General features: G+C 34.7%; 1 protein-coding gene across 1 annotated transcript; it reads left to right on the forward strand.

Annotated features, from left to right (window-relative positions):
* The first annotated feature begins 12,637 nt into the window (after positions 1 to 12,637).
* LOC141685240 (uncharacterized) lies at positions 12,638 to 17,575 on the forward strand. Its single transcript, XM_074490352.1, has 5 exons — positions 12,638 to 13,568; positions 14,061 to 14,461; positions 15,500 to 15,700; positions 15,804 to 16,001; positions 17,522 to 17,575. Exons 1-5 carry the CDS (start codon positions 12,638 to 12,640, stop codon positions 17,573 to 17,575), a joined length of 1,785 nt encoding a protein of 594 aa, XP_074346453.1.
* Positions 17,576 to 26,728: the final 9,153 nt, after the last annotated feature.

Raw genomic sequence — 26,728 nt, forward strand, 5'->3', positions numbered from 1 at the left:
TAAATTTTTACCTCCAAAACTTCTACACTAGACTCTTCTGACCATAAGGCATCTCACAAACTTGATGTGGCTCAAGGGCCTAGCTTGGGCCTCCTTGGGCCTAAGCTTAAAGTCCGTGGTTCCCCTTTTTTTCTGGGCAGAAAACGTCCTGACTTGAACTAACTTGCGACACATGATTCTAACTTAAATCCTATGAAATATGGTTGGAAAAACTCCTCTGAAACTCCCTCTAACTAAAGCCCAACAGGGCCTAATAAGGGCCTACCCATGACATGGCCAAAACTTCCTATTTCTAAGTTGCAACAAAACTGTCCCCTGTTTGACATATTTTGTGATTCCACTTGTGCACCTAACCAAACGACTTGTAAACCTCCAACAAACACCTAAAACCTTTTATATAATCCTAATTCTAGCTTCTGGTGGCTTGGGCCTCAAAGTGCACAACAATGACATGGTCAAAACTCACTCTAAACCTCAGGGTACCAAACTGATTTTCTGCAGAAACTAAGACTCTCCTTTCTCCAAGGTTCTCACTTAACAACCCAACCACCAACAACCAAAATACCCAAACCATAACTTAACTATGGTGATCTACTGAACTAACCCCTTTACACTAAAAATTGACTTAGTGGAGATCATCCTTACCTAAGGTGCAACATAGCAAAACAAAGGAAATCACATTATACAAATTACAAGTCATCAAGTTTTCAAGGACAACAACTTTAACCTTTATGATAAATATAAACGAAATAACATCACATTTTAATAAGCACAATTCTTAGTTAATATCTTAACTTAACTTCAATTAAGGTTTACTATCAAGATATCAATCCGAATGATCAAGAACTTTCAAGAATTCAAGAGAAATTTGCATGCATGCATGACTTCGAGTCTTACTAATCAAAACAACATGTTTTCCAAATAAATTTTACCATGAAATCAACATGCAAGCCTAGAATAAGTTATAACTAAATGATCACTTAGCATGCAAAGGGTTTTATCAAGTTTTTGATACTAAATTCATGTTATCACCACCAAAAACACATAAAAACGAAACAAGGCAACAAAACAACCTCAAGAACCATTCATTCGGCTCCCTCAAGGTCATGGCCGAATGAAGTGGAAGGGAAATGACCATTTAAAATCAAGAGCCTCATTCTCATGACTTGGCATTACACCATTCCTTGTAGTTCTCTCAAATACAACCTTAAATCCATAAGAATTAAGATTGTACTTTGAGTTCCAACTAAAACTATGCCATGCAAGATCAAAACTTAAACTTTTTACTCAAACTTCTTTGGATTATATATGATCAAGATATAGGAAGTAACATTTACTTGAATGGGAGATGGAAGCTTAAGTGAAGAATGAAGAAAAGGGAGGGGGGTAGGGCTTCGGCCAAAAAGCCGAGAGGAAGGAGCCGAGAGTAGAAGGGGAGAAAGGAGGGGGTGTGGAAATGGTGGAGTGAAAGTGGAGTGATAATCATATTTGTTTGGTTTTTATGCTTTTGATTTAACCACAAGTGAGTGGATATGAGAATTTACAAGACTAGCCTTCCAAGATAGTTATGTAGATTTACATGCAAGGACAAGGTGGTAATTTGGCTAGTAGAATGAAAGTGAGTGGGGTTGGAAATGCCTTCCTTGCCCCTTAGTTGAACAGAAGAGTATTTGCATGCAAGGGTAACCATTTAATTTGATAATTACTAAGCAAATAATTTTTAAAGATTTATTTTTATAAAATAAAATAAAAGTTCAAAAATTACAAAATTTATACCATAAAATAACTTAGAATTTTAGAAATTTTATAAGATCACTCTCAAAATTTTTGAACAAAATAACTTTTAAAAGAAAAATTTTCCAAGGCTTAGAATATTCCTTATAAATCAAAAATAAAGGAAATAAATAAACTTTTACTTTGAAAAATCATATACTACATACAACAAATTTATAATGCAGAATTTTCACTCACACAAACGTACAATCATTGAATATATTTTCATTCGGCTTTAATATTATACGAAATCCAAAAATAATATTACACGAAAATACCGGTCGTAACATTTAATCAAGGAAACACTTCGTTTATGCACATAAAAATTATATCTCATGGAGAACTCTTTAATCCACATGAATTAAGAGTTTCTCCTTGGAGATCACATAAAAACAAGACATGCAAGAATTAAACTTCATCTCCTAAGCATGGAACTTCTTGGAAAGTGTATTTTATATTAATGAGTAGTGAAATTACACTATAATGGCAATGATTTGTTGAAGAAAAATTGAAGGGGATGGGGGTAAGGGGCTTCAGCCGAATGGAGAAGAAGAGGGGGGAAAGGAGAGAAAATTTTGAGAGTGCAAATGGTGAGGTTGAGTGGAGTGTAGTTTTGGATTAACTCTCCTCTTTTTATCATCATGCACCAAGTAATGAGTGGAGTTTAGAATTTACAAGAGCGCCCTTCTCCCAAAGCTAAGCAAAATTGCATGCAAGGTTAGTTTGATCTTTTGGTGGATAAAAGAGAGTTAGTGGGGTATGGATTGTCTTTTTAGCCCTTCAAGTTGAATTGGTGGGTATTTGCATGCAAGGGTATTCATGTAAATTGCTAATTACTAAATAACTATTTTCAAAGATTTATTTTTATAAAATAAAATAAAATTTCAAAAATTATAAAAGTTGTACCATAAAATAACTTGGATTTTTAGAAATTTTATGAGATAACTTTTGTGATTTGTGAATGAAATAAATCTTAAAAGATAATTTTCCCAAGGTAAAGAATATTCTCTATACATCAAGAATAAGAGCAATTAATAAAACTCTCGCTTTGAAAAAATCATATTTTAAATAAAGCAATTTATAATGCAACAATTTCCATTCATACAAATGTACAATCAATAAATATATTTATAATCGACTCTAATATTATACAGAGTTCGCAAATAATATTACACAAAATGCCGGTCGTAACAATTATAAAGTTTATACATATATTCATGATGTGTTAAATTTTCAAATCCCGGTAATTTTCTTACATAAACTTCTTCTTTTAAGACACCATTTAGGTTAGCCGATTTAACATCCATTTGATAGACTTTAAATCCTTTAGGACAAGCGAAAGCTAAAAATGTTCGAATGTCTTTGAGTCTAGCCATGGGAGCATAAGTTTCATTATACTCTATTCATTCCAATTGTCTATAACCTTAAGCGAATAGTCGTGCTTTATTTATTACGACTGTTCCACTTTCGTCTAATTTATTACGAAATACCCATTTAGTTCCAATAGTGAAAGTATTGGGTGGAGGGGGAACTAGTTCCCAAATGTTGCTACGAGTGAATTGACTTAATTCATCTTGCATTAAAAGAATCTAATCCGCGTCCAATAAAGCTTCTTTTGCCGTTTTGGTATCTATTTGTGATAGAAACGTTAAGTGACTAGCAAGATTTTGTACTTGAGAAACCTTTATACAAATCTCCCATAATATTTTCAATAGTATGATTTCTAATTTGACGTATTTCCTTAGGTAGTCCATCTGCAATCTTAATTACTTCAAGAGAATAATTAGGAACAATTGTTCCATGTTCAAATGTTTCGACTTGTCTAAATAAAATTCTCAACATTATCTTGAAAATCTTCTTTTGAAGTTTCATCTTCAACTAAATCTTTAAACTTCGAATGTGGTTTTGATTCATCAAATAATGCTTTTAATGATTCTTCCACCATTGAAGTTCCAAGATTAAATACCCAATAAGCTTTTCTTGTATTCGAATAACCGAGAAATACACCCTCACTAGATTTTGTGTCGAATTTCGTTAGATAATATTTCGTATTCAAAATGAAGCATTAACTTCCAAATACTTTGAATTAGCTTATCTTTGGAGTTTTTTTTAAATAAATCTCGTAACGAGTCTTCATTTTAATAGGTTGGAGTATTGCTCAATTAAGAGCATAGCAAGCTGTTGACACCACTTCGGCCCAAAAATATTTAGGTCGATGATATTCATCAAGCATAGTATTTTCCATTCTTACAACGTTATATTCTTCCTTTCAACTACCACATTTTATTGAGGTGTATAAGGAGGAGAGAAGTTGTGAGTAATACCACTTGTTTTACAAATGTTTACAAACTCGGAGTTTTGAAATTCTTTTCTGTGATCTGTCCCTATATAAATAATAGACATTTCTTGTTGAGTTTGTATCCTTTTATAAAGAGAAAAATATGATTCAAATACATCCCTTTTTTACTTTAAGAAACTTTGTCCATGTATATCGTGGGAAGTCATCGACTACTACGAGAGTATACGAACAAACTCCCAAACTTTGTACGAGTACGTGTCCAATAAGATCCATATGCAAAAGCTCAAGTGGTCTAGTAGTAGACACCATAAATTTTGTTTTATGAGATGCCCGTATTTGTTTGCCAATTTTGCAAGCTTCACATATATGATCTTTTAAGAAATTGAGTTTTGGTAAACCATGATCATGTTGATTTGTACATATGTTCTTAATGAATTTTATATTGACATGACCAAGTCATTGATGACATAACCATGGATCCTCATTTATGGAAACCAAACACATATTTTCATAATTATTGATATCACACGCATAAACATTTTTATCTCGTCGACATGTTATGACTGATTTTTATCTTTTTCAAAGACGAAATAATGAGTCGGATAAAAAGTAACTTGACAGCCATTATTACATAGTTGACTTATCGAAAGCAATTAATACTTTAATCTAGTGACTAATTGTACATCATATATTTTAAAGCTTTTATTACCAATATGGTCAATGCCAATAATGTCACCTTACGGTTATCTCCAAAAGGTACAATTCGTGCGGTAACCTTTCGAATAATATTTAAAAAAGACATATTACCGGTCATATATCGTGAACAACCACTATCAAGATACCACATATATCTCTTAGCAGCTAGGCACATCTACATAAATATTAATAAAACCTATTTGTACCTTTCTTACTTGAGGGCTCGGGTTTTAGCACATCATAAGGACACTAGAGTTTCAATACAAGAATTTTGGCATATCATATTCAACATTAAGAGCATATAAGTTTCTAGATGCTTGATTCTTATTAGAAATATGATAATGATTTCTACGAGGATCATTCTTATCATTAACAAGTCTAGTATATGCAAGATGATTCGAGTATCTTCTATATGAATTATCATGATTGTGCAAATAATTAATACACTATCATAATTATTATGAATCAATCTAGCATTCAAATGACTTGTATTCCTAGGCATCACATTAACATTTAAATTACGAGTATGAGTATGACCATGTAAATATCGAGCATTATAACCTTGTTTAGGAATGTTTAAAGGTATAGTAGTATTAGAACTAGTACTTGCTTGATTTATCATATGACTTTGATAAAAACTAATCAGTTCTTGATGGTAATGAAACTTAGTTTGCTTCTTGTCATTTTTGACCATTTTTCCTTTATTGTGAGCACCTTTTGTTTCATTATTTTGCTTATTAAGTTCATTTTTAGGAATCCATTAATAGTTCCCCTTACTTTCACATTCTTTACTGTTGTAATATAGACTTATATGTCATCTTTATTGCAATACGAACACTTAGTTGTAGGTGATTTCGGAGTTGTGTCCTTCGAGGTTATAGGAGTTCAATTCTCTCTTTTAGGTGGCGAATTCGCATTATATCCTAAATCTTCCCGATTGAATGATTCCTTTGAGTAAAATACCATATTATCTAATATAGAATTACTCTTGGTGATTTGTTTAACGGTTCTCTCAAGATTCTTCTTTTCTCTTAATAAGATATTAATTCTATTATTTAGGAGAGTTTCTTGATGAGCTAGTTGACTTTTGAACTCGTTGTTTTCGGTTTGAAGCTTATGACCTTCCAAAGCAACCATTTTAAGTTTCACAATAACTTGTTCTCGTTCACTTATTTTGTGTTCGAATTTACAAGTTAATTTTGTTACTTCGTAATCTTCTTTAGATATGGCTACTTGGTAGTACCTTTCTTTTTCTTTAAATTATTCTCGAAGTTCTTCTTCAACATTTCCTGTTAAATATTGTTCAAGTTCTTTTATCCGTCCACTTTGAATTTCATTCTCCTTTTCTCTTAATAAGATATTAATTCTATTATTCAGGAGAGTTTCTGGATGAGTTGGTTGACTTTTGAGCTCGTTGTTTTCGGGTTGAAGCTTATGACCTTCCAAAGTAACCATTTTAAGTTTCGCAATAACTTGTTCTCGTTCACTTATTTTGTGTTTGAATTTACAAGTTAATTTCGTTACTTCGTAATCTTCTTCAGATATGGTTACTTGGTAGTACCTTTCTTTTTCTTTAAATTATTCTCGAATTTCTTCTTCAACATCTCCTGTTAAATATTGTTTAAGTTCTTTTATCCCTCCAATTTGAATTTCATTCTCCCGAACTAATGATTCATTTTGAATATATAAATTGATGATCTTAACATGGAGATCTTTAGTGTTTCTGGATAATTGAATATTTTTGTTCTCCGTCTCTTTGGCTTGAATAATCAAGAAGATATTTTCAACTTCACGAGTTTTGATAATAACATCCTTATTGTTATTTTCGAGTTTCAAGCTCTCATTTTGAGATGTGAGAAAATCTTAATACTCAATGTCTTTGAATTGAGTATTGATCAAACGAGTGACCTCTTTTTGTAGCTCTATAATTATATCTCACATTTTATTCCTTTAGGAATCAATTAAAATATATTTTTGGCTAATATCATAATAACTCATTTTCATTATTTTCATAAGATGTATAAGCTCACCAACATTCAAATTTGTATGATCTACTCTACATAAATCCAAATCTAAATTATCACTACTACATGATGCCGAATTATCTGAGGGACTTAGGCTTACCTCTTGTAGTAAATATGAAATTTCCTTTGATGTAGCTTCATATCCAATTGCCATTAAGCACAAGTTAACAACTTCCTCACTTTATTCCGGGGCTTCTTCATCCTCGCTTAAGTCTCATCCATTCTCGGTAACAAGACCACGTCCTTTTGCCAATTTAGGACACTCCCGTTTAATGTGACCGAGTTGTTTACATTCCAAATATAAATCATGCGCTTCTTTATTTGATGGTTCTTTGGGCTTAGGTGAAATATAATTATTTGAATAATTTAAATTATTATAAGGATTTGTTGCTTGATGAGAACCTTTACCTTTGTTAAGTTCGAATTCGGAAAATTATTACTTTTGGAATTAGGCCATTTGTTTAAATTAAATACGCGATATTGATTACTCGAGTTAAGGAATCCTTTTTCGTACCTTTGAGCTTTACTTTGCGAAACCCGATGGAGTTGTCTTGAAAGTAATGCAATCTCTTGTTCATCGAGATTTTGAAATTCTTTATCAACTCATCATCATTTTCATCTTCATCGATTAGTATTTCTTTTAAGGCCATGCTTATTCTTTTATCTTCCATTTTAGGAAGGACCTCTTTTGGAATATTATCTTACTCGTATACACGAAGATTTCCGAATAAACTATCCATAAAGTGTATGAGTTAAGGCTATGAATTTATTTTATCATGGTAACTTTAACTTTCTAACTTGAAGGAAAGGCTTTTAAAATCCTACGATTTTTCTCATTTGTAGTATAAGCCTTTCTGAGTTGTGAAAGTTCATCGATGATTCGATTAAACATCGTTTTCATGTCGATGATGGTTTCACTTTCGAGGAGTTTAAAATTTTTATACTCTTGTATGAAAGTATCCATTCGGGATTTTTTAATATCTTTTGTACCCTCGTAAGTGATTACCAATTTATTCCATATTTTTTAGCCGACTTGCAGTTATTAACACATTTGAATTCTTTTTCTGCAATTACACTAGTCAAGACCATTTCCTTTTTTGCGGCTATGTTCATTTGACTTTCTTTTTCGGGGCTATATTCGCTTACTTTCTTCTCGACAAGTTCATCACCTACTTCTTTCACAGGTATTGAACACTGCCTTCGATAGCTATCCAAACTTTAACTCCTTGGGATCTAGCATAAATTCTAAATCTTATTTTACAAGTAGCGAATTTTTCGCCATGAAATAAAAGCGGTCAAAAACTCGAAAGTCCTTCCCCACTACCAATCGTATATAAGTATGTCATATTAAATGAATTTGAGTGTGGTTTATTTAAGGACTTCCACAATAGTCAATAAACATGATTAGGATCTACTTTTTATGATGTTTTTCGATAATCATAACAATCGTAAAATCACGGTTAAAAGCACTGCTTTGATATCAATTTATAGGTACCTATGAGGGTAATATAAGCTAGATTGGGGAAGTTGAATAGTTTATCACCTTTTTTAAATTTAGAGCTTGGCTTTTTCAAAGTTTCTTTCCTCTTTTAAAATGAGTTACTTACCAATAAGTAATTTAAAGTGCGGAAGTAAAAGAGATGAAGAAAAGAGAGTACCATACAGTCAATTTTATCTTGGTTCGCGGTGACTGACTACACAAACAGAGTTCACTCACCCTTAGTCCAGTCCCCGAGCTCCTTCCCGGACTCGAGATTTTATCTACTATAAAGAAATTCCTTTATAGCAGGAGGAATTGCCTTTACAACTCTATGTATTTCTCTCGGGACTTAACTCCCCATTAACCCCTCAAAATATGCAAAAATATAAATTACAAGAACTTTCTTGGAGCGTAACACCTAATCACCTCCTCAAGAACTCATAAACCCCTTTAGTAGACTATGTACTTCTTATTCTTTGCCAGTCTCAGATCTTAGATCTTAGGTCTTGGGTATTTCCTCTTCCTCACGGTGTGAAGGCAACTAACTCCCCATTAGTACGCCCAAGACTTGGGTCTTGGAACAAGGATCACCTCATTTCACTTTACCTTAATGCAAAGAAAAGAATACTAGCTATGAACCATAATATGATTAGGTTAAATAGAAAGCAAAAGCAATTATTGATATTGTGTAATATATGTAAAATAATAATAATAATAATAATAATAATAATAATAATAATAATAATAATAATAATAATAATAATAATAATAATAAGTGATGAGTTTGATTTAAGTTAGTATAAGGAGTCTTTGTAAAAATTATAAATAGCTGGCGTGTCTAAAATAAAGACACATTATTATTTAAAACCCTAATTTTTGGAGATTGCGGGGAGAGAGAGAGAGGCAAAGAGGAACAACGGCGGCAGGCTTGAGATTTTAGTTTGTTGCTTTACTCCTTTTCTGTACGGTTTCGACAAGAGCAGGTATTATCAATATAATTCACTAGTATTAGATACCATAACTTGGCTAGATTCGATTGGATGGCATGTTAGTTAGGTAAAGCATATAGTTTTGAGTCTGTGTTATTAATTGCCATTGGTTACAGTTTGTACTAATAAGATATTAAATAATTGAAAAGTTAAAGAGACTCTCGGCACTAATACAAGACTACAGGTTGTGTACTAGTACAAAAATAGAACAGGGTGTTATGTGGGTGTGAGTGGGTGAGTAATTTTGTAGTTTTAAAATTAAAGTGAGTAGTAAATTAATTTACATGCAGGTCATCACGTGTCTTTGTTCATGTGTATATGTTTATTTTGGTACTAAAATATTATTATGATTTAATTTTGGTTCACACAGTGTCAATTGCTTCATCCAGGAAGATGTTGCAGGTGTATACATGGTAGCTAAAAAATTTATAATCATATTAGTACATGTTGTAATATGTTTACTATAATATTAATATATTTTGTACTGGTATTTTTAATTAGTTGTGCTAATGTCTTGATTAACATGGTGATAATTTATATTTAATATTTAATATTTTTTTAGTGATTCTACTAATTCGAATAAATATTTGCAAAAGTGCTTGGTTTTATAAAACTTAATATTTGGATCATGTTTTTCTTTATTTATTAATTTATTATTTAAAACTAAATTGTGCATCAGTTGATTTGATAATGATTGTGCAAGTGTGTTTTGAATGTATTAGCTATATAAAAGACAAATGGGGGCATGTAAGGTGTTAGTGTTAGCTAGATAATATTAATAATATTAAAGTTAATTTGCATGCATGAGACGTGGACTAGCACATTTAAATTAATTTAAAGCTTGCTAAACTCCATTGAAATCTCCCTGTAACGTGGGTGTATTTAAGGTTTATGTTGCAAGCTATATTCATGTTACTATATGTTTTTTTTTAGGCTGCACTTGATCGAGTCTGGTCACTGGTGTGGTGGAATAGTTTATGGTATTAATTCGTTAACATTATTAGTATTAAAGAAAAAGAAGTTTCTAAATAATAAGTTTAAGAGTAATATAATATATATATAATCTAATGATTGACTATCTTAAAGGTTTTAATTATAAATCATAATAGGTCGGGAGCCGGGAAATTAGAGTAACGTGTGCGGATTCCATTATTGTTAGAGGTTGCGATTTCAAGGTACGGATTTTATCCCCTTTTTATTCAGCGCTACTCATCTTAGAATTGAATATCTCTGATTCACTCAATTCCATATTTTATTTGCTCCGTTAATATTATCTGATCATTTTAACTTCCGAAAATTATTTTAAAATTTGATTTGGAAAATTTTAGATATCTGTTTACGCGATTTTTAAAAATTATTTATGACACCCTTTGTCCTGGAAATTTGAATTACCTGTATCTGGTGATTTTAAATTTGCGAGAATATTTTTATTTGAACCCTTAGAGATATAGGGTATACCGAGTTAACCAGCTGTAGGGGTACTACAGCCATGTCATTGCGGCACCAGTGACATGACACTTCCGTGACAGTGTGATTGGTCACGGCGTATCCTTCTGTTAGCTCTTGGGAGGAGCTTTTGCGCATTTGATATTTGTTCAGGATACGTGGGTGCACCCAGAGTTTGATTTGTGATTTGATTTATGGTGACGTTGTATATGTCGTACACGTTATCCATTATGTTGCACGCATTAGGTACCCTATAATGTGTGTATTTGTATCTGTTCTGATCTCGGTATGAAATATCCTAACCCCTCGTTGCTTCAGCCTTACTTATTTTTAAAATTGTTGTTTTATTATAAATTGCTGATTATTTATTTTTGATCTCTTGTTTTATAAATTGTATTCCAAATCCGTACTGGGCATTTGGCTCATGCCGTATTCTTTTTCTGGCAGGTGCTTAGGGGGATCTGGGACTGTGTGATGGAGAGCTACCCTTTATTTCATTTTTAGGATTTCAGACTTCTATCATTATTTAGACTTAATTTCTTATTAGAGAGACATTTTGGAGATTTAATATTATTTTGGAGATTTTAGACTGTTTAATTATTGTTAGAAATATATTAGTGCTCTGTTTGCAGGTTTTGGATTTTAAGTAATATCTCCCTTCTATTTTAAGAAGGGGGTGTTACAGAGATGGCATCAGAGCTTAGGTTCTTTCTTGTAGAAAGCCTACTTAGGTTGACCTGTGAGCTTGGGTAGACGATAGGATGGGTGTTCCATTTAATTTCGTTTCATTATGCTCTTTATCGTTTCATTCTGCTTTATCATTTGAAATCTGTTTGTAACTGCTTCATCATATTTATTCTCGTACTCTTCATTCGTTCGCTATCTTATATTGTAGATGCCTCCTAGACGTGATCCCTTTCATATTGACCCCGCTCAGCTTACTGAGATGATAGGGCAAACAGTGGCTCAGGCTGTACAGCAGGCTTTGGCAAACCAAGGAAATCAGAATGGAGAGGGAAATCAGAATGGAGAAGGGAATCAGAATGGAGAGGGAAATCAAAATGGACACGAAAATCAGAATGGCAATGGTAATCAGAATCAGAATGGTCAGGGCCATCAGTTAGAGCCGTTTGTATGGTTGGAGAGGTTTGTGAAGCAGAAACCAGATTCTTTTAGTGTAGCACCGACTCCTATTGATGCTGAAAATTGGATTGTTCATCTCGAGAAGATTTTTGATGCAATGGGTTGTGATGAGATTCAGAAGGTCAGGTTAGCCGTGTATAAGTTGGAGGGGGATGCTCAGAGGTGGTGGAGAGGAGTGAAAGCTACTAAAGGGGAGCAGTATACAGAGGCTTTGGAATGGCAGAGATTCAAGGAAGTATTCTATGAGCAATACTTTTCTAATGCTGATAGGGAGGCTTATTTGAGGGAGTTTCATTCTATTATGCAGTACCAGGATGAGAGCATTACTGATTATATGGCGAGGTTTATAAGGCTGGCTGGATTTGCTGGGACAGTTGCAGGGACTGCTGCGCAGCAGGCTGATAAATTTAAATGGGGGTTGAAGTCTCATCTGAGGGGTTCCATAATTTCTTTTAAATTTGATAATGTGGCAGAGGCGGCTGATGCAGCAAAGGATGTTGAGAAGGAGCGCATAGATTTCAGGACTTCCAGGTCTAACAGTGGTAGTAAGAGGACTAGGGATGATCAGGGTTTTGCACAGGGTAGACAGTGGTATGGAGGTCAGAATGGTCAGCAAGGATAGTGGCGTGGACAGAATCAGAATAGGGGTGGTCAGTCATTCCACGGCCGAAATCAGTATGTTGGTCAGAATCAGAATCAGCAGTTTCAGCGACAGAAGCAGCCTAGACAGTGGTAGAATCGTCAGCAGGGACAGAGCCGTTACTCAGTGTATGGGGGAAACCCCAATATGATTCCTGTGGCTCCTTGTACTACATGTGGTGGACATCATCCAGGTAGAGCTTGTTACAGACATACTGGGGCTTGTTTCTTATGTGGTAGCATGTCCCATAAGGCAAGGGATTGCACAGTGTCACGCAACCCTGGTGGAGGAGGAGCTGGCGGTGGTAGTGGCAGTGGAAGTCAGCAGAATCCTACAGCCAGAGTGTTTGCATTGACGGCAAATCAGGCAGCAGCTAATTCAGGTACCGTTTCAGGAACACTTCTTGTTGGTAGACGTGATGCTTATGTGTTATTTGATACTGGTTCAACCCATTCTGTTGTGTCTTTATCGTTTATTCGTCATCTTGACGTTGCACCTTCATTATTATATCCTCATATGTCTATTTCTACCCCGATGGGGAATTCTGTTGTTATTTCTGATGTGTATCGAGAGTGTCTGATAGCTGTTGGAGATAGAAGTTGTAAGGTTAACTTGCTTCCTATGGAGATGCATGACTTTGACATTATTTTGGGCATGGATTGGTTGAGTGAACATCGTGCGACAATTGATTGTCAAGGAAAAAGGGTGATCTTTGGGGATGCAGATAAACCAGAATTTGTATACCAAGGGTCTCAGCCGAAGGGGGATGTTAAGTTAATTTCTGCTCTAAAGGCGAGTAAATTGTTGTCTAAGGGCTGTGATGGCTACCTTGCTTTCGTGAAGGATACATCGAAGGATGAACCTCGCATCGAGGATTATCCATTTGTGAGGGAGTATGAAGATGTGTTCCCGGATGAGCTACCAGGTTTGCCACCACATAGAGAGGTGGAGTTTACTATTGAACTTGTTCCAGGTGTCGAGCCTATTTCTAAGGCGCCTTATCGAATGGCACCATTTGAGTTGCAAGAATTGAAGGAGCAGCTGCAGGAGTTGTTGGATAGGGGATTTATCAGACCAAGTGTGTCTCCATGGGGCGCTCCTGTGTTGTTTGTGAAGAAGAAGGATGGTTCTATGAGATTGTGCATTGACTATAGGGAGTTGAATAAGGTGACTGTCAGAAACAGGTATCCTTTGCCACGCATTGATGACTTGTTTGATCAGTTACAAGGGGCGAAGTACTTTTCGAAGATAGATTTGAGATCTGGTTACCATCAGTTACGAGTTAGGGAGGAAGACGTTCCGAAGACTGCATTTCGCACTCGTTATGGTCATTATGAGTTTCTCGTGATGTCCTTTGGGTTGACGAATGCACCAGCGGTATTTATGGATTTGATGAATCGGGTCTTTCATGATTATCTGGATAAATTCGTGGTGGTCTTCATCGATGATATCTTGATATACTCTAGGAGCAGAGAGGAGCATGAGGAGCATTTACGTACTGTACTTGAAATTTTGAGGGAGAGGAAGTTGTTTGCGAAATTTTCCAAGTGTGAATTCTGGTTGGAGGAAGTGGCATTCTTGGGGCATGTTGTATCTAGTAGGGGCATTGAGTTGGATCCTGCGAAAGTCGAGGCTATTACTAATTGGCCCAGACCTAGCAATGTGACAGAGGTAAGGAGTTTTTTGGGTTTGGCAGGCTACTATAGGCGTTTTGTGGAAGGTTTCTCTTCCATAGCTTTAGCATTGACTCAGCTAATGAGGAAGGGAATTAAGTTCGAGTGGAATGATGATCGTGATAAGAGCTTTCAAGAGTTAAAGAAAAGGTTGGTGTCAGCTCCAATACTTGTGTTGCCATCAGGGAGTGGAGGTTTTCAGGTGTATAATGATGCTTCTAAGAGAGGATTGGGGTGTGTTCTTATGCAACATGGGAAAGTGATATCTTACGCTTCTAGGCAGCTTAAACCATATGAGGTGAATTATCCTACCCATGACTTGGACTTAGCAGCAGTGGTCTTTGCTTTGAAGATCTGGAGACACTATCTTTATGGAGAGACTTGTGACATCTTTACTGATCACAAGAGTCTCAAATACATCTTTACTCAGAAGGAGCTTAACATGAGGCAGCGGAGGTGGCTTGAACTTCTTAAGGATTATGATGCAAATATTCAGTACCATTCGGGGAAGGCGAATGTAGTGGCAGATGCTCTTAGTAGGAAGAACTTGGGGAGTGTTGCATCTCTCATTACTCAGCCGCACCTTATTTCAGATTTGGAGCGCTTGGGTGTTGAGTTGTATGTTAGAGGATCAAGTGGTAGCATTGCAAATTTGAAAGTGGAACCGAATCTTGTTTCAAGGGTTAAGGAAGCTCAGAAGAGTGATACAGGTTTGGAAGCTATTAGATCCGAGGTGGCAGGTGGAAAGCAAAAACACTTTCGTGTTGATGATGAGGGCGTGATATGGTTTGGTGGAAAATTGTGCGTGCCCGCAGACCCGACGATTCGTGAGGAAATTTTGAAGGAGGCTCATAGTTTTTCATTTTCTATTCATCCAGGTTCCACCAAGATGTATAGGGATTTGAAGAAGCACTTTTGGTGGAGTGGAATGAAGGGAGATATAGAAGAATTTGTGGGAAAATGTCTTACATGTCAACAAGTGAAGATAGACCATCAGAGGCCTAGTGGATTGTTGCAGCAGCTAGATATTCCAGTTTGGAAGTGGGAAAACATTACTATGGATTTTGTGACTCATTTGCCGAGGACTTTCAAGAAGAACGATGTCATATGGGTGGTGGTTGATAGACTAACTAAGTCCGCCCACTTCTTGCCTATTAGAGAGACTACTCCTGTTCACGAATTGGCAGAGATTTTTCAGCGAGATATTGTTAGACTTCATGGTGTGCCTGTGTCGATAGTTTCTGATAGGGATACGAGATTTACATCGCGATTTTGGAAGGGTTTCCAATAAGCTTGGGGTACAAGGCTTAATTTTAGTACAGCTTTTCATCCGCAGACCGATGGACAGTCAGAAAGAACGATCCAGACGTTAGAGGATATGTTGAGGGCATGTGCTTTGGAGTGGACAGGTGACTGGGATAAGTATTTGTATCTTGTTGAGTTTGCGTATAATAACAGTTGGCATGCGAGTATTGGTATGCCATCATTTGAAGCTTTGTATGGTAGGAGATGTAGAGCACCATCTTGTTGGGATGAGGTTGGAGAGAGAGTCATTTGAAGGACCAGAGCTAGTTAGAATCACTAATGAGAAGGTGGAGAAAGTTAAAGAAAGTTTGAAGGAGGCTCGATCGCGTTAACAGAGTTATGCGGATCAACATCGGAAGTTTGGTGGATTTGAACCAGGTGATCATGTGTTCTTAAAGGTGTCACCTTGTAAGGGTGTTAAACGTTTTGGTATGAAGGGAAAACTTAGTCCGAGATATGTTGGACCTTTTGATGTTATGGAGAAAGTGGGGGAAGTGTCTTATAGATTTGCGTTGCCGCCACAACTATCTCATGTACATAATGTGTTTCACGTGTCTGTTTTGAGGGGCTATAAATATCATCCGTTACACATAGTTCAGTATCCATTACATAAGATTAGAGAGGATCTTTCTTGTGAGGAAGAAGCTGGGGCTATCTTAGCTCGAGAGGAGCGAGTTTTGAGGAAGAACACCATTCCGTTTGTGAAAGTTTTGTGGAAAAATCATTCGGAGAGAGAAGCTACTTGGGAATTAGAAGAGTCTATTCGTGAGAAATATCCGCATTTATTCGATTCAGGTACGTATTTAGTTTCGTTTGATTCCGGGGACGGAATCCTTTTTAAGGGGGTGTATATGTAATATATGTAAAATAATAATAATAATAATAATAATAATAATAATAATAATAAGTGATGAGTTTGATTTAAGTTAGTATAAGGAGTCTTTGTAAAAATTATAAATAGCTGGCGTGTCTAAAATAAAGACACATTATTATTTAAAACCCTAATTTTTGGAGATTGCGGGGAGAGAGAGAGAGGCAAAGAGGAACAACGGCGGCAGGCTTGAGATTTTAGTTTGTTGCTTTACTCCTTTTCTGTACGGTTTCGACAAGAGCAGGTATTATCAATATAATTCACTAGTATTAGATACCATAACTTGGCTAGATTCGATTGGATGGCATGTTAGTTAGGTAAAGCATATAGTTTTGAGTCTGTGTTATTAATTGCCATTGGTTACAGTTTGTAATAATAAGATATTAAATAATTGAAAAGTTAAAGAGACTCTCGGCACTAATACAAGACTACAGGTTGTGTACTAGTACAAAAATAGAACAGGGTGTTATGTGGGTGTGAGTGGGTTAGTAATTTTGTAGTTTTAAAATTAAAGTGAGTAGTAAATTAATTTACATGCAGGTCATCACGTGTCTTTGTTCATGTGTATATGTTTATTTTGGTACTAAAATATTATTATGATTTAATTTTGGTTCACACAGTGTCAATTGCTTCATCCAGGAAGATGTTGCAGGTGTATACATGGTAGCTAAAAAATTTATAATCATATTAGTACATGTTGTAATATGTTTACTATAATATTAATATATTTTGTACTGGTATTTTGATTAGTTGTGCTAATGTCTTGATTAACATGGTGATAATTTATATTTAATATTTAATATTTTTTTTAGTGATTCTACTAATTCGAATAAATATTTGCAAAAGTGCTTGGTTTTATAAAACTTAATATTTGGATCATGTTTTTCTTTATTTATTAATTTATTATTTAAAACTAAATTGTGCATCAGTTGATTTGATAATGATTGTGCAAGTGTGTTTTGAATGTATTAGCTATATAAAAGACAAATGGGGGCATGTAAGGTGTTAGTGTTAGCTAGATAATATTAATAATATTAAAGTTGATTTGCATGCATGAGACGTGGACTAGCACATTTAAATTAATTTAAAGCTTGCTAAACTCCATTGAAATCTCCCTGTAACGTGGGTGTATTTAAGGTTTATGTTGCAAGCTATATTCATGTTACTATATGTTTTTTTTAGGCTGCACTTGATCGAGTCTGGTCACTGGTGTGGTGGAATAGTTTATGGTATTAATTCGTTAACATTATTAGTATTAAAGAAAAAGAAGTTTCTAAATAATAAGTTTAAGAGTAATATAATATATATATAATCTAATGATTGACTATCTTAAAGGTTTTAATTATAAATCATAATAGGTCGGGAGCCGGGAAATTAGAGTAACGTGTGCGGATTCCATTATTGTTAGAGGTTGCGATTTCAAGGTACGGATTCTATCCCCTTTTTATTCAGCGCTACTCATCTTAGAATTGAATATCTCTGATTCACTCAATTCCATATTTTATTTGCTCCGTTAATATTATCTGATCATTTTAACTTCCGAAAATTATTTTAAAATTTGATTTGGAAAATTTTAGATATCTGTTTATGCGATTTTCAAAAATTATTTATGACACCCTTTGTCCTGGAAATTTGAATTACCTGTATCTGGTGATTTTAAATTTGCGAGAATATTTTTATTTGAACCCTTAGAGATATAGGGTATACCGAGTTAACCAGCTGTAGGGGTACTACAGCCATGTCATTGCGGCACCAGTGACATGACACTTCCGTGACAGTGTGATTGGTCACGGCGTATCCTTCTGTTAGCTCTTGGGAGGAGCTTTTGCGCATTTGATATTTGTTCAGGATACGTGGGTGCACCCAGAGTTTGATTTGTGATTTGATTTATGGTGACGTTGTATATGCCGTACACGTTATCCATTATGTTGCACACATTAGGTACCCTATGATGTGTGTATTTGTATCTGTTCTGATCTCGGTATGAAATATCCTAACCCCTCGTTGCTTCAGCCTTACTTATTTTTAAAATTGTTGTTTTATTATAAATTGCTGATTATTTATTTTTGATCTCTTGTTTTATAAATTGTATTCCAAATCCGTACTGGGCATTTGGCTCATGCCGTATTCTTTTTCTGGCAGGTGCTTAGGGGGATCTGGGACTGTGTGATGGAGAGCTACCCTTTATTTCGTTTTTAGGATTTCAGACTTCTATCATTATTTAGACTTAATTTCTTATTAGAGATTTCAGCATTTATATTTTTGGTTTAGACATTTTGGAGATTTAATATTATTTTGGAGATTTTAGACTGTTTAATTATTGTTAGAAATATATTAGTGCTCTGTTTGCAGGTTTTGGATTTTAAGTAATATCTCCCTTCTATTTTAAGAAGGGGGTGTTACATATTGGTATCTATAACAATATATATTAATTGGCCTGCGCCAGGCTATTATGCGTTAAAGTATTACTCGTGAAAAATCACAAAGCAGATTCTTCGCACAAGTAAATGCAAGATAAGAAAGTAAACGTGAATACAACACGTACTACATACACGTATGGAAAATATATAAAAAGATTAACTCTCCGGATATCTGGTAGACAATAAGTTATTTAAGCTATTAGGTATCCTTGGAGTGACCTCGAGAGAGATACGAACTAGGTTCCGGGACTATATATAAGACAATATTATATTATTCGGCTTTCGCCTTGCTATTTCTCGTTACTTTAAACACAGACATACACACTAATTTAAACACACAAACAAGTATTTAAACACGCGATCAAGTAAAAGACGAGATAATGATATTATATAAATATATATAAAACTATATATTCGGCCAAGACTATAAGAAGAAAATGGCTCAAACTTTTCAACTTGTAAAAACAAGTTAAAGTAGTCTTGTTATTTTAAATCCTTTAAAAATATTTTAAACTAAAGAGCTATGGACTTAGTTGAACAAGAACTAAATGAAACCACTTTTGATTCTAATGTAAGAAGTTTTAAACCACTCGGATAAAACTAGTTTACTCTTTTTAGCCACGAATGAAAAGATCGGTTGATTGGCCTTTATAGTTCGAGAACACGACTTCGAAACAAAATAACTTTAAAATAGCTTGTATAATATTTTAAATGCTTCTTTTAAAAGACTCCCAATTTTTCCAAAATACATTACACGAATAAAATTCAAGAACAAGTGTATTTATGTAACAGAATACAAGTAAATACAAACATAACTGTGTGGTGATAAATCAAAACAAAACGAGGAAGGCCCACACTATATAAACGTGTATAAATATATATCTACTGAGTCTGTGTATATATATATATATTAGATACTGGACTTGTAATCCTTGAGATCAAGAAAAAAAATAAGAGAAAACGATAGTAGAAAAGCCAAAAATACACAAAAATGGTCATAAAAAAAGTTACCGAAAAATAGCCGGAATTTGGGGTTCATGTATAACGACTCGTGTATTTTTCTATTATTTAAATGTGTAATTATGAAATTATTAAATAAATAAAATATGGGTATAGCTTTTGGTCAGCTCGGTGTTTTTGTATTATTATTATGTATGTGTGATTTATGGGGTACCGGGTTGTTCGTGTAATTAATTATGGAGTTATGTTGATTTGTTTTCACTTTTAAAAGTGAATTTAGCACAAATTTATTTGCATAAATATTTACAATATCTCTAAAATTGTTTTTACGATTTTATAATTACAATAATTATTTTTGAGATTTTACAAAATTTAGAAATCAATATTTCATCAATTATTTAGCCCTGTATGATTTTTATGATTTCATTTATTTGTAAAATCCGTATTTAATTCCCAAATTCTTCAAAAATTATGAAACTCATATTTTATTAAACTCGTAATATTCTGAGAATTTTAAAATTATTTTTGGAAATTTTCTGGATTATTTTTATCTGCGTATTGTTTCGTTATTTGTTAAAAAGCGGTTATAAAGTGTGCCTTAAAAAATTGTTTTAAAATTATGAGAAAAAATTTATTTTAATAACCTTGAATTATTTGTGATATTTTAAAATTAATTTGGAATTTTTCGGGATTCCTTTACCCGCACGTTTATTCGATAAATTTGTGAAATTGGGCCGGGAGGCGAACGCGGTACATGTGTTAAGTTTATATGTGTTGAATTGAAACGTGGCAGTACAGGATTAATAGGAATAAAACACTCAAATATGCAACTCCTCCTTTGTTCTTATCATCAGTCTCTCGAAACCTCTCAATCTCTCTCGATTTATCCGACATCTCTCTTCTTTCCCCATTCTCGTTCCTTCCCTGTTACCCCATTCTTGTTTCGCCCCTGGTTTTCCGGTGGCTACAATTCTGATTCCGGTGAGTTTATCGATCGTCGCCTGTATTTCTCTGGCCGTTGTTCTTGGATTTGATTCGTTCTTGATGAATACATGTATATATACGTATATATGTGTATTCAGTCTAGGATGTTGTTGTTAGTTTCGTTGTGGTTTACCAGGTTGCCGCTGGTCGATTTTCCGACCAGGCGGCCGGGCGGGTGTCCGTGCGTGTTTTGCTGCTTCTCTGTTCTGCTGCAATTTGTTTGCTTGTTGTTCGGGAGTTTTGTTTGATTGTTTTCTGCAGAAATTAGTTGATGGATTTCGTAAAATAAATGTTTCGTGTGGGAATAAATTTTATTTAATCGGTACATTTTGTGTTTGACGCCCGGTTTATTCGGGAACTCTCAAAAATTTGCCGCCGTCGACGATGAGCCTCGGCGAGTCGACGGTGGACGGTGATGACGTTGTTCTGAGTCCTAAATTGTATAAATAAATAAATTGTATTTTGGGAATTGTACGAAAATAGTTATGAGATTGTGGAATTAACATTGAGATGAGGTTGTAACTTGTTGTGATTGTTGACGTCGAGTTGTTCGTCGGGTAGGCCGATAAACAAATGAGGTGTTTCCCAAATTTTGGAAATTAAATTTGAAAATGCGGGACATACCCTGTAATTATCGGAATGTCGAGCGAGTATAAATAAGTATACACATATTACGAGTCAGGATTTGATATCGAATGGGTAGGTTATTAGCAAGGATATTTCAAGCATACCTAGATGTCTAACATAGGGTATTTTGCCTCTGTAGGTTCTTGTCGAAGGACTCAAGAATTGATATCGAGCTAGGAAAACCTAGTGATCAGTCGACAAGCGCAGCGAGGTTCCAAGCGAAGGACTTGAGCGTTGAGGTCGGATCCAAGATAGTCTGCTAACTAAGTGATAAAGCCCGAACATCCGAGTCTATCAAAAATCAGTCAGTGAGAGTCGTAAAGCTCTGTAAGACAAGTACCCCTGACCATTCTTTTATGGTTCAGTACGTATGAATAGCTAAATGTTTTATTCTCATAATGAAACATAAATATTTTAAGTTACGTATCCCCTGTAGTAATAAATCACTATTTTCAAATTGTTTTGGGGAAAAGTAACTTCTGAAAACACCTATCTCTAAATGTGATTAAAATGAAAAGAAGTTTTGAATAGTATGTTGTGACAGAATGGTTTTAAAAAGAGATAGGTGAAAGTGATTTTGAAAACTGGATAAAGAGACTGTTTTAATCCACCTATGTCGTGGAATGTTTGATCCACCTATGTCGTGGAACTTTGGAAAGAGGAAAAAGGGAATTCAGTTGATCTATTAGAATTGAGTAGGCGTTAGTGGCTAATTGGGTTGGACATTCTGTTTAACCGATTAGTCCAGCGTTGGTGGAAAGACCTAGCTAGTCTTTTCCCAAGTTCCGGAACACATTCTTTATTCTGGATGGCCGTTAGTCGCTGTCCGATGAGGGTAGACTGATCAGCTATCTTCACCCGTTGAATGTTTAATAGATTTTCTTGATTCAGTTTTGATATTGTGTAACAAATCAACTTGTTGGGATAAATGATTTGAAAGGAAGTAGCATGCTAAGATTTAACTCTGGTATTTACTCACAACACACGACTAATGTTATTGTTTTATTGAAAGCATGCTAGTTTTAATATCCAGTTTATGAACATTTACCCTGTGTTGCGAATGAGCTATAATCTCTGTTCCTGTCACTATTTTATCATAAACTGTTTTATTTGTTATTCATATAGTGGTACTGTTGAGCAAGCGATTGCTCACCCTTACAGACTGTTTTATATTTGTATTGCTGATGCCTAGGAGATTCTTTCGCGATAGTCAGGGCAGAATTCCAGTTCCTTCCATGTCAGGCTCCTCTGAGGTAGTTGTGTTGGACCAAGGATGGTCTATTGAGTTGTTGTATTAAGTTAGTGGTGCTAGAATGGCTTGTGTAAGTTGGTGTTGTAATTAGTTGTAACCTAAATTATACTTAAACCTGGAAAAGATCTTGGTAAAGGGGTCGTAGTTATATTCTATTATTGAATTGTTTATCTCATGGTTATTGATGATGACGTCAACTCCTGACCCCGGGGTTGAGGCCGTCACAGTTGGTATCAGAGCTACAGGTTTGAGTCCCTGATTTAGGTTTGGAGTAGAGTCAAAAGAGTGCAGGAAGGTTTATATATAGATGTAAGCCAGAAACTCAATCAGAGGAGCGAGTCTAAGAGTTCAGTCAATGGTTTCTAAGGTGTAACTCTGGCGTTTGTTGAGGATTGACTGGAACTGCCCTAGTTTAGAGTACGTCTCCTCTGTATATGTATTATTAGTAATGTCCGATAGGGATTTCTAGTTTCCCTTTCGAGAATTCGAGTCTGATTGAGAATAGTCAACTTATGAGCAGACCTTGTTGTGTCAGCTGAGACACGCCAACGTTATTTCTAAATATCATATTTTCTATGACGAGGAATGTTATTAGACTGATTGTGTCACCTTGGTGAGTTCGGATAACATGATAATAGTCAGGGGCTTTTATGACTGTAACACCTCCAAATTCGGGGTCGGGGATCCGGGTTGTCACGAGTTCCATTTCCCTTAATAACACTTAATCTTAATAAACAACCAACTACTACATACTGTGACCCCACAATATACACACACACCACAAGTTATAGTCTCAGAGATGAATACCAAAAATAATACAAGTCATTTTATTCCACAATTATAAACCATTACACCTTAAAAGGGTTTCTGAATAAATTTACATATTCCTTGCCATTATTACAATTCATAAATATACATAAGTCTGGTACATCAACAGTTGAAAACCTAGCCTATTGGTAGTTACTACCTCGGCTACAGTGGCATCAACGCCTACAGGAAACTGCGGAACGTTTCCTATCCGCTCGCGAATTGGGAGCTTGGTCCTGTTCATCTTGTCTATCTGTTGTTGCGTGATGAAAGAAGAAAGAAAGGGTGAGCAACAAGCCCACCGAAATAATATGTATAATAATTAACAATATACGAGCATTCTCATAGTACTCGTGAAAGTCTTGGTCAAGAAGAAATGAACCAAGTTGATATCTTAATGCAACAAGTCCTAAAATATTCAGTATATATATACATATATACTACTCAAAATCTTTGAAATCCTCTGACATGTATAATGTACACAGAGTTTTAGTTTATAAATATATAAAAATATCGTTGCAAGGTGATCTCATATATCTAACCTTGTCTCAACGTTTTTGTGAAAATCTTTGTCATGCATAAGATAATCATTAACGACATATAAGTTGAAAAGATGAAGTTACAAGATACTCCAACATACTTATATCTTTTCCGAATACTACTTGAACTACCACCATTCAAGTTATAATTAGTTTCAAAAGTTCATCACATAGATGAGAATACAAGATAAGATTTGAATATATTCAATCTTTGAAATATCATTTAAAAGAAATTAAGTTATGAGATACTTCATTAAGTCCCGATATATATCCATATATATCTCTCATACATTTCCTGAAAACCTCTGTCATGTAAAGTATGAACAGAGTTGTAATATCCAATGAATTTGGAAAGAAAAGAATTTTGGCATAAACCCGATATTTTGCTGATCAGGCAAAGATACCAATAAGTAACCTTTTCTACTATAGATGGATGAATTCCTCGCCGGTCATCACCCTGGCCGCATTAGGACCTCGCGCTAGACCGTTACTCGGCCACTCACGCATGGATGGACTGTCACCCAGCCTCTTACACCTTCATAGACCGTACCCCGGTCTGTCGCTTATGCCAACTCAATTAGATGGACTTACTTCCCGAACATTGGGCAAGTAATCAAATTGTTTTCTCAAAACAACAACCACGTTGCGAATATAAAATACACCACAGAGCCAGATCCCTTAGATTTTTGAGCGAGTATTCAAGTCCCATTCGAAAGGAAGATCTTAAATTTGAAAACGAGTTTTGGGATCCGCTCTAACTTTTAAAATCATTTTAAAGACTCGAAAACATTTTTTGAGAATGTTTGGGGTAATGCTGATTTAATAAAATAAATTAGTCCCGATATGTTGGAGGATATCTGAATATTATTATTTAAATAATATTCCCATAAGGATAATCCTTATAAAAATAATTGAAGTAAAAGTTTTAAAACTCATACTTGAAATGAATAATAAATAACCAAAAATATACTTATATGAAAGTACGATCTTTATTTGAATAATCGAAAATGAGTTTGATTATCGAAACATTATTCTTTAATAAAATAAAGAATATTATTTAATAAATAAGCGGAGTCATAAGTCCTCGAATGAATATTCAAAATAATATTTATTAAATAAAATAAACGGAGTCATAAGTCCTCGAATGAATATTCCAAATAATATTCATTAAATAAAATAAACGGAGTCATAAGTCCTCGAATGAATGTTCAAACTAATATTCATTAATTAAAATAAAGTTATCGAATAAACCTTATTCGATTAAAAGTTTTGAAAACTCTCTATATATATATATATATATTTATATATACTATACTCGGGAACATCGACTCCCGGTTTAGAAAAATGTTCACCTTTGGGTCCCCTATCCTAAGGGTATACGCAACTACTGCTTATCTCTAGCATAGGTATTATGCAACTTATAAGCATTTGAATCAACAATTAGATATCAAGATTACGAAACAAGCATGCATATAAACCATATCACATGCTCCAATATATCGCAAGATTTGCTAATAATAATCATGCACTTATCACAAGATAATGCATATACATATATTTACATCACAACAACAGTATAACGGGTAGAAAACTTGCCTGAGTGTTCCCGGATAGACTTAAGCTTAGAGTGGGTCCGATAACCTATGAACAATAACATAAGTCGGAATTAAACCCCGGTCGCTTAAGAAACTAGAATTTAACCAATTGAACCTTAATGTTCGCTTATGGTCACTTCTACGCTTAACAAATCACATAAGTCATTCGAGTACCCTGGGCTCCACTATTTTTAATAAATTAACCATTAAGAATTTTAAGGCGATTCTTTCGCGAGTACCCTACCAACTGCCTAATATACTCTACATAATTATTTCATACTCCAATTAGTCATTTAAGGGCCTTAACCAAGGTTTCAAAGTAAGGCGAGGGGTAATGGTTCGTTCGCGAAACGCCGTTATTTAAAACGGTCGTTTCTCCTAAACCGTACATCGGATTCAAGAGAACCACATATCAAAACGAAGCTTATGACATAATCTAACTAAACATGGAAAAGTTACAGATTCAATAGTTAGCTCGCTGTACCGAACACTAAGATCAAGAAGTTGTATGAAATTGGGCATTATGACGACTATGTTTACGCGATTACCAAGTTTTAAACCACTCCAAACAACTACCATTCAACTCACAACCAACAATACAACCAACCCTCATCCAAACCTTATTACATCAGTCCCCAAACCTCAAGATTTTCCAATTTATACGACCCCACATATGAACTACTAGCTATACTTAAGTTGCATTAACTATAAACAAGATTTCAACATCCAAATCACTACAAATCCAATCCAAACTCTAAACACACAAGTATCACGCTTCTCATTTACTATATCCATCAAAACCATCATAATAATCAAAGTAAAGTTAGGTTTTGGAGGTGTTATACCTTCCTTTGAGTGATTAGAGTAGCTAGGAAGTCTTAGGGAGCCTCCTACAAGCTTGATCTTTCCAAAGAAATCAAGAACACAAAGTTAGGTTTTGAAGTTTCTAAAAGTCAGATTTAAAGAACTGTCAAAACGAGGGTCTTACCATGATTATTTCGACGAGACTTGTGAACAAGAGTTGTTATAAATCTCAATACCTTTCCAAAGAGCTATAGAACATACTATTTGAGTGAGTATTGAAGGAGATATGGTAGTTTGAAGTTGCTGCTCTGGTTTTGGCCGAGAGCTTGCTTCTTTAAAATGAAAAGTCAAGTTTGTGTTATGATTTTTTGTTTTGTTTCTTTGTTTATGGCTTGGCTAAT

This window comes from Apium graveolens, chromosome 9, assembly GCF_009905375.1.
Source record: "Apium graveolens cultivar Ventura chromosome 9, ASM990537v1, whole genome shotgun sequence".
Lineage (NCBI taxonomy): Eukaryota > Viridiplantae > Streptophyta > Magnoliopsida > Apiales > Apiaceae > Apium > Apium graveolens.

Bases quoted from the DNA above. Each gene is read 5' to 3' on its own strand.
- LOC141685240 (XM_074490352.1), top strand. From the start codon at position 12,638: ATGATTCCTGTGGCTCCTTGTACTACATGTGGTGGACATCATCCAGGT. The intron at 13,569-14,060 runs GTGTGTCTCCAT...GGTTGGAGGAAG, and splicing joins TAGGGGATTTATCAGACCAA to TGGCATTCTTGGGGCATGTT. The intron at 14,462-15,499 runs GTGAATTATCCT...TTTCATCCGCAG, and splicing joins GGCAGCTTAAACCATATGAG to ACCGATGGACAGTCAGAAAG.